General features: G+C 44.3%; 1 protein-coding gene across 1 annotated transcript in view; it reads right to left on the bottom strand.

Annotated features, from left to right (window-relative positions):
- Nucleotides 1-1,330: 1,330 nt before the first annotated feature.
- CAPN8 (calpain 8) overlaps nt 1,331-11,644 on the bottom strand; it is a 29,597-nt gene continuing 19,283 nt past the window's right edge. The window contains 11 exon segments of the mRNA XM_017730169.1: nt 1,331-1,557; nt 2,487-2,545; nt 3,150-3,269; nt 4,164-4,242; nt 5,509-5,577; nt 6,823-6,887; nt 7,389-7,446; nt 8,354-8,419; nt 9,067-9,103; nt 9,700-9,911; nt 11,622-11,633. Of these exon segments, the coding sequence (XP_017585658.1) occupies nt 1,534-1,557; nt 2,487-2,545; nt 3,150-3,269; nt 4,164-4,242; nt 5,509-5,577; nt 6,823-6,887; nt 7,389-7,446; nt 8,354-8,419; nt 9,067-9,103; nt 9,700-9,911; nt 11,622-11,633 (801 nt within the window). The 3' untranslated portion in view covers nt 1,331-1,533.

The raw sequence follows: 11,644 nt of genomic DNA, 5'->3' as shown, positions 1-11,644 counted from the left end.
CAGGTCATGGCCAGTGATATGTGCAGAGGGACAGCGGGGGAAAGCCTGTGGTTCCTACTCCAGCTGCTTTTATCCTGCTACCCAAACAAAATATTTATTTCTCTTTTACTGGGAGAGGACACCAATTAGAAAGGCAGAGTTGCACATTGACACAGGTCATGCATCCCTTTTAGTCAGACAGCTGTGGCCAGCAGCAAGAAGAAATGCTGGGAGATGTGAGGTGTAGGTGTGGGGTTTGGCACGAGGCATTCTGTGTTCAGAGATGGGAACCAAACAACAGCTTTCTTCCTGCTCAAAGAAAGAGCTTTGAACCAGCAGGTGTGGAGAAAGGCCTCTCTCAAACACAGCACTGAAGAGAGAGAGAGGGACAGAGTCTTGGCCCCACATCTGTCTTGGGGACACAGATGTCAGCCTGCACTCCTGCTCCTGGGAGAAGTGTCAAAGACATGTCACTGACCATGACATGCCTTGTCAGATCGTTACTGCAAGTTCCGGAAACATTTTCTGATTGCTAATAGAGAGTGCAAGATTATCTTGCCTGCATTGCTACAATACTACTCTTTAGAATGGTGTGAAATTTAAGGTAGAGAGGAGCTTTTCTTAAGAGGACAAATGTTCCTAGAAAAGCACAGCACTGTGAGCCAGTGCAAAGTTTAAGACAGCTGAAGCCAGTTAGCTTCAGTTTCTTCTTTAAGTCACAATCCACATTAGCACATCCCTCGCATACTCAGGCTCCTAGACCCCCTACATGTGCATTTTTTGTTTCTTGCCTTCATGAGCTTCTGAGCTCCAGTCACTCACTAAACTAAAGCTCCAAATCCCATCTTTGGGCATGCATATGGACAAGCATTCACAGGAGAAGATCTCAGCTGAAACAACTGCAGAAAATTGCATATGACCTTCCATCCTCTCTCCTCCTCCTGGAGGACTGAGCCGAGACTTGTGGAGGAGTGCCATCACATTTTCCTGATTCCCAGTTCATCCTCATGATTGTGTCTATGCCCAAATCCTCTGTGCTTCCGCATCTGCCTCTGAGCTCCTCACCCTCAGCTTCTGCAGACACTTGAAACAGCCAAAGCGGACAATTGTCTGGGAAGGGAAGTTGCCAGGGCAGCAACATAAATTTTGCCCACACTCTTGGGCATGGAATAAAACATATGCTGGATGTTGCAGCAGTGGAGATCCCTTCCAGGATTTTGAACACTGCTGAACTTTGCTCCACAGTCAGAAGTCAAAACAAAGCCACCTGGGTCCATCTGTGCAAAGTCAAAATTGATGAGATTTCAGCATGGCACAGAGCAATACTCTTTGGGCAGGAAAAGTGAAGGAGGTCAGTCTTGGGTTTGTTTATTTGTTTGTTTAAGAATGCATTTATTTTATAACTGACAGGAGATCATTTTTATTGGCTTAAAGTAACTTGCCAGGAATAAAAACAAGTTTCTCTTTCTGTTTTTCACAACAAGGAGATGCCAAACAAGCGGTTTCATGCTCAGAAGAGCCTCAGAGGTCTCTGCTGAATTGATTGACCGTGTTTCAAACCAGTGTGCAGCACAGCCACTGAGGGAGAAACAGAACAAGGAGTCAGGGCATCTGGAAGGTCTACAGGATGCCACTGGGGAACTCTTCCATGCCTCTGGGAGAACAACCTGGGAAAGGCTGGAGCTGCATTTTAATCTCTTATACGTGTAGGATCCATCTGCTCTGGGACTTCAGGGAAATCTATTACCAGGATCAGCCTCAAACATTGCAAGTGGGGTCTCTTCCAAAGGAAGATGAGTTCTACAGGGCAAGCTGGAGAAAGCTTCAACTTTCAACCTTGAAAAACTCTAGGGTAGAAGTACACAATGTACAGTTTCAGCCAGATTCAACTGTGACTGAGGGTCACAGGGCTTCCTAGCCATCCTCCTCCCTTCGAGCCAGTCTTCAGCTGAGAGGACTAATTGGATGGACCTCTTGGGGCTCCTTCCAGCTGTTTCCTGAGATATATTTGTATTCTGCAAAGGGAAGGCTCAGGCTGATTGCTTTTACAACAGCTTCAACAGGAAAAATTTGCATTAAAAACAATGCGGGGGGAAGAACAGACCTGGTATCTTAAAAGGTTTCTTCTAATTCTGGCAGGTTGATCGGTACATTCTCTGCCAGACAAGAAGAGTTCCCTGCTGTGTGTTTTCTAATGAATTGACCACTGCCCTCTAAAAAGAGACAGCGAAATGCACTGTGTAAGCATCTTCGCAATCAGCCTTGGGAGTTGTGAAGGTATCTTTACTCTTTTGCTGGTATAAAGGTAAAAGTTCATTCTACGATTCAGACTGGCCTTGTGGGCTGTAGAACGTTTTCACGTAAACAAACTTGCCCTTTGAATCACTACTGTGTTTCTCTTGTAATAGTGATTAAATGACTTATAATAGTGATTTTAAATAAATGTATTTTAATGTGGTCTATTGCTGCAGTTGGATCAGGTGGTATTTCAATCTGACCAGCCTTACCTCAGGCAGAGAGATCTGGATGACTCCATTCTTGTCTTTGTCCAGGAGATGGAACACTTCTGAAATGTAGAAGAGTGGGGAAAAAAAACTGGATATAAACCACGGAGTTTGGCATGTAGAGAATCACTGTCTGACAAAATGTAAAGGTCGGGCTTCTTGCCATGATCTACTGGAAATTTAGACTGGTTCTGTAAGACAATATTACAGCTGTTCTTTCTTCTTACAAATAATTTCTAAGGTGCTTCATGGGGTGGAATAGATCTACAGCAGCAAAATGGGAGCTGGCAGCAGGACCACTCTGAAATCTGATGCGGTGGCATCTGGCATGATCCAGGGACAAACCTGTAAATCAGGTCTGAGTAAGGATTGCAAGTGATAAATGTCCCATTTGTCAGAGATAGGACAATGTGGGGGCCAGAGCACTGACCATAAGTTGCTGATGACTCTAAAGCACAAGAGAATGGTGTGTTATGGAAACATGTCCTCTATTCCCCATGGTCATCCAGACAGAAAGGCTTTTGCTATTCCTCTGCTGCTTTCTCCAACAGACACAATTTTGCTGGCACCCTGACCTTTCCATGCAATTTGCTATGTTCACAGCTAAAAGACACCAAACACCTAAGGCAACCCCGAAGTTTTCAGGAACTGCCCTTGGGCACTCACTGAACAGGGTCTCCAGGCGGATCATGCAGGCCACAAAGCCATCGAAGTCGATGGTCAGCTTGGTGCTGCAGGCGTAGCGGGTGACGATGCTGTGCTGCACCTCATCGTTGAGCCTGAAACCTGAGGGCCAGGAGAGCATGGGAGTCAGTGACACAGCAGGTTAATATGCTGTCTTGGATGTGACTTATCCATGGACTGCTGCAGCTGCAGGTTGAAGGACAGAACCATTCCTCCCAGAAGGTCTGTTGGACTCCCACACCCACCTCTGTGGGTCCTTTCCAAAGCCCATTGTGCTGCGTGAAGAGAGGCATAGAGTTCTCCCACAGCATTTTGTCAGACTGCATATTTCACATTGTTTCACAGCATAACCAGTCCTATGTTCCCCAGATAAACCCCTAATTAGCGAGTCTTGGCACTGCAGCTGAATAACAGTGATTGCAGCAGAGCCAATTGCTCACATAACACATTGGGCTCTATTCAGGCCCATATTCATGCTATTTCTATCTCTGGATCATTCACATAAAATCCTCTAAGCACAAGACAAATCAAAAAAGCAGTGCTCCTCCAGATGCCCCTTAGCTGGCAAGCTCTGCTCCAAAAGTGAACACATCAGAGAGGGCATCGTTGGGGCATGCCTTGATCAGGCTTGCACCTTCTCTAGAGGAGGGAAAGGTGGTGGGAGGAAATGAAGGAAAAAGAGGGTTTAGGCATAGCTCTGAAAGAGGAAAAGTAGATTAGGAAATAATGAGGCCAAAAATAGAGCAAGTAATAATCAGGTGGATAAGCAATGGTCACAGCATGGACAAAAGTACCAGTAGTTCATAATGCAGAACAGAGGATGGGGTTTGATGTATGTAACAGCAAAAGGATGTAGCAGTGTGTGACTGTCAGGAAGGGAGAATGGCACTGGCAATGCTGTGATCTAGGTGGCAGGAGAGAGGAAAAGCCATTAAAATGCTCCACTGTAGTCCCAATGTTTGGTGATCCGATGGTGTCCCCAAGCAGAACACTCACCTGCCTCTCTGAGGGCATTTCGCATCTCATGAGAGTCGATGGTACCAGAGTAGTCACTGTCCACTTTCTTGTAGATTGCCTGTGGCAGAGGGGAAGGAGAGAATGGGAGAGGGCATTTCAGCCTGTGCCCCCGCAGCAATGCCATGGGCACAGGGAGGCAGGCTGGGCTTGCACAGCTGGCTCACAGCAGCCATGAAAACGTGGTAACACAGGTCTCATCAGGGGCTACAAGCCAGAATGAGCTACTCAGAGGGCTCCTCTAGGCCCACCCTGCAGCCCATGCCCTGCCATGCTCCCTGCTCATGTAGCTAATCAGTGCCAGCTAATCATTCCTACCTTTGCCATGTTCATATTGTCACTGCTGTGCCCACTGATGGCTGGGACAGGGACTGCCCCTAAAAGCACATGCTCCTACTCTTCGAAACATTAATGAGCAAGGGAAACATTTCAAGCAGCTCCTGGCAAGTCAGGCAGAGCGGGAAACACATTCCCATGGGCTGGCAGCTTGCCTGCCTTCTTATTACATGGTGGCAGACAGGCCATTGAGGAAAACATCCTATCATTTGGCAAATACTGCAACAGACCAAGTCCATCTTGCTTAATATTTCAGACAAGATGACAGATGCTTCCTACTGCCAGCAGGTTTATTATCCAGCATTAGAAGCCACCCAGACCCACAATTAATACTGGATTTGGGTCTCAGGGCTTGCTTTTCTGACAAGCTGGGTCTTCATGAACCCAACATTTCTTCATGGAACTCCAGGGCAGATGCTCTGTGCTGAACAACATCAAGTATGGTGGCAGCAGGCTTGTCTGAAAGGGATGGGGTCACACCAAGAAGGTCCAAATCTGACCTTCCTTTAGACTGCTTGATTCTGGGTGAACTTCTTGGGATATTAAATCCTCTGCCAGAAAAATAATTCAGCACTTCTATAAGATTTCAAAAATACAAAGCCAGTTTTTTGTAGGTCCTAAAAATATGTTTCTTGTGTTTGCTTATGCTCAGCCAGCAATGCAACATATTGCAACAGCCGAGATATGTTCATATGAGCTTTAGTAGAGCGGGCAGCAGAGAGAACTGTCTTTGCCAACAATCAAAGAGAGTTAATCTGTCTTTCCATAAGGTATTGCAAATTATGAAGAGTGATGGGGCCAAGGTGAAAGAGGATTTGCTTGTGCCCTGTTGAGTGAGAGGTGTTTCAGAGCCCTGGAACAAACTCCAGCCCTGAGAAGGAAGGCTTCCAAGTGTATCTGCCTGTGAGGGTTTAACTCTATCTCAGTTCTGGATCTGTACTTCAGAGATGAGAGGGGAGGGAAGGGGATAGAGTTAGAAATGTTATGTTACCAAATAGTTTTGAATCTTCATCCAAAGTGTCTTGAATTCTATGAGTCCCAAGGTGCCGGTCCCATCGGTCTGGACCATGTTAAGGCGTGGTTCAAAAATCAGGATTCCTTTATCCCTAACAAAACTGAGGAGCAATCAGTTCTGGTAAAAACAAATCACTCATCACAGTGTCATCTTAATGCCAGTTTAGTTCTTGTTTGTAATGCATCTCCATCTCCCACAGACATGCCCCCAGCTTTACATTTGCTTGGCTAAAGGCATGCCAAGAATTTCTAGGCTATCCTCACTCTCAAGGAATGATATATGGGATTGCTTAATACATAAGCATGATTAAAACCACTCACATTTTGTACACTTAACAGTAGGTTAGAGTCCTTAGGGGAAAAAGGGCCTGGCCTTGCAGCAGACAATTGTTAGAAACCAGAGGCAGGAACTGCAAGTGGAGACTCAGTAGCAGTCTACAGAGTCTTCTCCCATGTCCTTCAGGGCCTTGGACATCCCTTCCAAAGGAAAATTATGCAAAAACAGGGATTTGGATGCTATGACCTTGCACTTACTGAGTTATCCCATTAGGCTTGGGAGCCTGGGGAGTGCAGGGCAATGGCATCACTTCTCCTGACAGCCAGTTATCCGCAAGATCCACAGTGAATCCCTGCTGGCCTCAATATGGCCATGCCATGACACCAACACCAGCGAGATGCTGGCAGCATGGCTCTTTACCCTCCCAGACCAAAGGAGCACTGGGCAGAGGTCTTGACCTCTCCTTTTCCTTTGGCTACTCAAACCTGGGCAGAGGTGTTGATCTCTCCTTTTCCCTTGGTTACTCAAACCTTACAAGCTCCCAAGTGTCCTCCCAGCTATGCAGAAGAGAGGCAGGCACAGCCTGTACTCGTAGGCTTCCCCTGGGAACAGGCTCAGCCTGTCCCTGCTGCTGTGAGCTCGGTGCTCTGTAAGCAGGACCTGACTCCAAGACAGCAGCTGAGGATGTGCTCAAAAGCTGCATCCTGCCAAGCACGCTGTGCATGCACCTGGAACTGCACGGGTGCAGCCAGGCAGAAAGGCCCTGCTTCTTCTCCCCACTATGTTTAGGAAAATGTTTAAGCAATGAGAGATGCAGAGCAGGTGAGAGAAGCAGTTGATGATTAAATGGTTCAGGTTTCTGCCACCTTGAGCTGATAGAGACACTCGGCTGAATTTTTTGCCCCCAGCCATGTGCCTGGACAATTGAAGTGTAAACTTAGCCCAGCTTGTCAGGAAGTTTTGCATAAGAGATCCAGAAATTTTAAAGGTGACAAAACGATATTCAAAGGATACATCTAAAAGGCTGATCATCTCCCTGCAAGTGTTAATGTTGAATCCATCACTTTTAACATCCTTTCCTGTACAAAAAGGAAATATAAAAGTCCAAGTCAGAAATACTTTAAGACAAATATTTTTCTGCAGACAAGGTGGGAGATACCAACCACCTTAAAATCTTGGCAGCAAAGTAAATGCTCTGCCATTTCTTCCACTATGTCCTTTCAGTTGATCCATACAGCTTTTTTTTTCACAGTGGAAGGGGATGTTACTGGTTTTGGTGGTGACAAGCCTCTATCTGTCCACAGAAGTCATGCAGCAGCATAATAATATTGCCCATGGTGGTCCTCCCAGAAAAGTACAGGGAATGTTGTTCCCCTGCAGAACATCTGCTGGCAGCATTTGGAAGGGAAGGCAGTATTTCCACCCCACCCCATATTCAGATGTTCAACAAGCCAGGAGAAACTCATCTGGGACCAGACACAAACTCAGTTTTTCATCGGCCTTAGCTGACAGAGCTGGGTTTTGTTAGCATAGATCCCACTCTCAGCTCCATCCAATGGGAAGTACATAATATCACTTACTCTTTGCCAAAACCTGGTTTAGGATCCTTTGAAGTTCAGTTGCAGTCACTTCACAGTCCTGGACAGAAAACAAAACATACTTTAGGTGTTAACACAAAAATTATTTGAAACAAGCTATATTAATTTGCTGCCAGACATCCAGAAACTATTTCCCTTCCAAATCTAAGGCATGTAAACCCTTAATTTTTTTCTAATCCTTCACATTTAGTTTCAGATATCACAGGGAGAAAATCTTCAAAACCATATTTCCTAGACATTCAGCCGGGAAATAAGTGGTTTGTTAGGTGCTATGGTGACGTGACCCAGTAAATGGCAACTTTTTAAAAGGTTTGGCTGAATAAAAAGGTTCAGGAGAACATCTGAGATTTTCACAGCTTATGGAAACAATAACCAAACAATTCTAAAATTGCTCTCTCAAAACTTAGAAAGGTCTTCCTAACTAAAAAGATGTTTTCCCTTTCCAATAGCAGTGGCTACCTGCTCATTAAGAGGAAAACTGACACGACAGCCACAGGATAATGCAGCAGGGCTTTGTAGATACTGTGTTTCAAATACATTAAGTAGAGAAAAAGCCCAACCAACAGTTTCCCGATTCCTGTGGCTAAACAAAAAGGAAGGAATTGGCCAGCCAAGCAATTGTCAGAATTATATGATAACTCCACAGGTAATTTATTTCACCATGGGATAATATTTTCACAGTCCTCACTCCTATCACCCCTATTTTCAAAGTTATTCCCTGCCTTGCCTTACCAAGGGGAAAAAAAATCACATTTTGCACCAATAAGAGGAACAATATAAAAAAATATTCTCTATTGTAAAATAAATTGAACTGAAGCTGTGAGTTAATAAAAGGGGAGAAATACTTGGGTTTTTTGAACAGACAGTAAAAGGAATCGGCAAGTCAAATATTTGTATAATCATAACAGAGAGGTCTCGGTCTTTTTTGTTCACTTTAATCCACTTACCTCTCCAGAGAGCTTTTGGAACAGAGTCTTGAACTCATCATCTACATCTTTGTTATCGACATGAGGCTAGAGGAAAGGGATGTCCAAGAGTGTGGTTAACAAGCTGGCTTTAGAAAGTGAGCTTTAGAGAGTGGATATTATAAAGACGCTTTACAGGGGCTTATTTACATCAACAGAAAATGAGCACTTGCTCTGCAGCAATGGCAAAACAGAGGCACTACTTAAGTCATGATCAGCCAGGGACTGGCTTAGTTTGGCAGCAAATACTTCCTAAGGCTGATGAGAAAGTTTTGTTCTATTACCAAGACAGTTTTAGAGAATAGCCACAGTGAAAGTGTTGCTGCACTTGGCCAGAGCAATTCAGCAGCTCCTTGGAAGCCTTTTGCAGCTTCTTGCAGGCTTCAGGAAGACCATTTGTTTCTATGGAAATGTGCCCTCTCCACCTTCTCCTACCCATGCTGGAGGTAAGGACAATCGAATGTGTTCCAAGGGTGAGGTCTACAAGGGTGAGGTTTCTGTGCCATGTGGCCTAGGTACATGAAAATGAACATGAAACTAAAATACGGATATATGTAAAAAATCTCCATGAGCAAAAAATACTCCTCCTCAGCATAAAAACATTCTGTAACCCCAGCTAGGTGAGAAATAAAAATCTTGCCCCTGTTTTACTCCCATATTATGAAGGAAAACTCTGCCCAGTTAGGGCATCTAACCTCATATGGTCTTGCAGACACCTCATCACTCATCATCCTAAGGAAAAAAAGAAAAAAATTAAACAACCAGAAATTATGAGTCTACTTTAAAGTCTTGCCTTTAAAATAATTGGGAAAAAAAAAAAAAAAAAAGCTGTTTAACTACAAGGCGTTAACAAAAGTACAGAACAAGCCCCTGGGTTTCCTGCTTCCCATGCTCCCCATCCCACCTCTGCCTGCCCCAACTCTTTGAAGGTATTTCCCACAGGAAATCCAGCCTTGCTATTCTTGTCTTCCATCCAGACTCCTGTTTCTTCATCCAATGGCTGCTATTGATATAACCTTTTTAAAACCATCTCATCATCATCATGCTTTCAAATCCTGCACTCCTTAATTGTGGGAACTTCTCCTTGACAGAGCTGAGGGATCTTGTTCCCAGCTGAGTGCTTAGTGGACAGCTCTGAAGAGCCATGAGTCTGCCGTGGATGTGTGGCCACCCTGGTAGACCATGGAAGAAAAAGGGTTGTGGAAATGGGCCTGTTTTGCTGGTTAAGACAAAAGATCAAGCCCAGGGTGTGGGTGCAACACCTGACCTTCTCCTCTGTGTGCCTCCCCAGCAGAGGGCGGGGCGGGGGGGTCAGGGAAGATACTCACTGTGATTTAGCCTGTTTCTCAGCAAAAACTCGCAGGCAGAACTCCCCATTCTTGTAGGGCTCAAAGGTGGAGGGCACAATGAGATACTGTCCCCGGGGCAGCGTCATGCGCCTGGACACCTCGCGCAGGTTCATGTAGGGGTCGGTCCGGGCTGCTGGTTGGTGCCTTGCAAAGAAAGCACGGCCTGCATGCACATCTGTGCTGTCCTCCAGCTGTGGGGAATGTGTTCTCCTTAGAAACCCTTTGGCAGCTCCCTGGTAAGCCAGCCACCCAATTTCAATTTCAGTGCTTCGAAGCCACCTCAAGCTTTTCTTTGCGTAAGCTAATAAATCCGCCAGGGATGGCACAAAAGAAAACCACCAGGGTTCTTTCATGGGAAAAAGGCAGATAATTAGAAGGGGCAAATATCTTCCTCTATAAAGATTATCTTTTCACATGCCTTTTTACACTTATAACCATAAAATAAATAAAAGTATCATAATGTGTGCTCATATCTGATCAAATTACTACACTGTAAATTATCTGTGCATTGAGCTTTTTTTTGCTTTCATGGGCTGCTTGACGACAAATTTAATTTTCAGAATATTTTTCAGCAATTTATGGTATGGAATAAATCTCCTAATTGCATAGGAACTGTAGTCTCTGGTTTCTTTAAACAGACAGAAAGGAATAGTAAATAGGACAAAATAGTAGTCACAAGGGTGAGACTTTTGGGGTCCCATTAGGTGATTCACCCAACTTCTATTAGTAATACTAGGGAGATTCATTTGGATTTTGTGGAAAACAGTACTTAAATTTTCCCTAATAGTAATATACTCTTTAGGAAGTTAAACATTGCACAGTTCATAAAATAAAACACTGACATAAAAGGAACAGTGGTCTAAGAACAACATCCCTGCTATAAAACTCCTATTCATGACTTTTGCTCCACAAAGATGTCTTTCAAAAAGTGTGACTCAGTGACACACAAAAAGTGCTGTGTGGCTGATGCAGGATGGGAAGCATTGCTTAGGGATAAGGTTTCTGTCTGTCTAAGACCAGAGCACACAAAGATCTTACCAAATGTTGTATAATCATTCTGTTTTTCTGTTGTAAAATGTAGAAAAATATGGGGTTTTCCCTCTTTTGTTCTGAGATAAGATTGAATTTGGTGTTTATTCACCGCCCCATCCTTTCCCCTCACTCAATATTAAGCTAAGTGGAACTGCAAAAGTTAAGAAGACAGATCCATATCTTCTCCAATATATAAAATTCATTTTCCCTTTGCATTTGCAAGGCTGCTAAAAGAACACAGTTAATTGCTACATGGCCACACATTCATTTACTGAGAGAGAAAAAAGGGCTGAAAAGACAAGGAAAAATTGGCAGCATAGGCTGCTGGACCTCAGTAATGAGTATAGGCTATTCCTACTTCCAGACACCCCTGGGGTCTCTTTCTTCAGCAATGAAAAGTCTCTTTTCCTCAGTATTGACATCTGGGGGGATTAGGGAAGGTTGAGCAGGGCTTGTTCATTACCAGGAGCCCCAGCTCAGAACTGCAAAAGTAACAGATCCACAGAGCTTGACATTTCTTCTAAACAATATTAGCTACATTTTCTCAGTTTTAGAGTACCGAGATCCTGTTCTGCCTTCACCTGAACTAAACAAATTCTGACCTCGGTTGTACAAACTTCCTGGAAGTCAAATTTCAACAAGTATAAATGAGATCAAGACTCGGAGTCACACATCTGTAATAAATCCTTGTGCCCCAGTCCCTTGAAAATGGTTATTCAGAACTTGAGATATTGGTCCTGTGATTCAAGGGCAAAGCTCTCCAGAAGAGATATCATTAGTAAGGAAGAAGTCTTCCTGGCAGCTAAATTCTCCAGTGCAAGAGGAGGTGCCCATGTGGAGGCTGGAAGTCTTCAGCAGAGACTACATACCTCCTGAGGAATCTGAAAGGAAG

Source organism: Corvus brachyrhynchos, unplaced genomic scaffold, assembly GCF_000691975.1.
Source record: "Corvus brachyrhynchos isolate BGI_N302 unplaced genomic scaffold, ASM69197v1 scaffold101, whole genome shotgun sequence".
Lineage (NCBI taxonomy): Eukaryota > Metazoa > Chordata > Aves > Passeriformes > Corvidae > Corvus > Corvus brachyrhynchos.
Note: the sequence above shows the minus strand (reverse complement) of the source record. Positions and strands in the feature narration are given on the sequence as shown.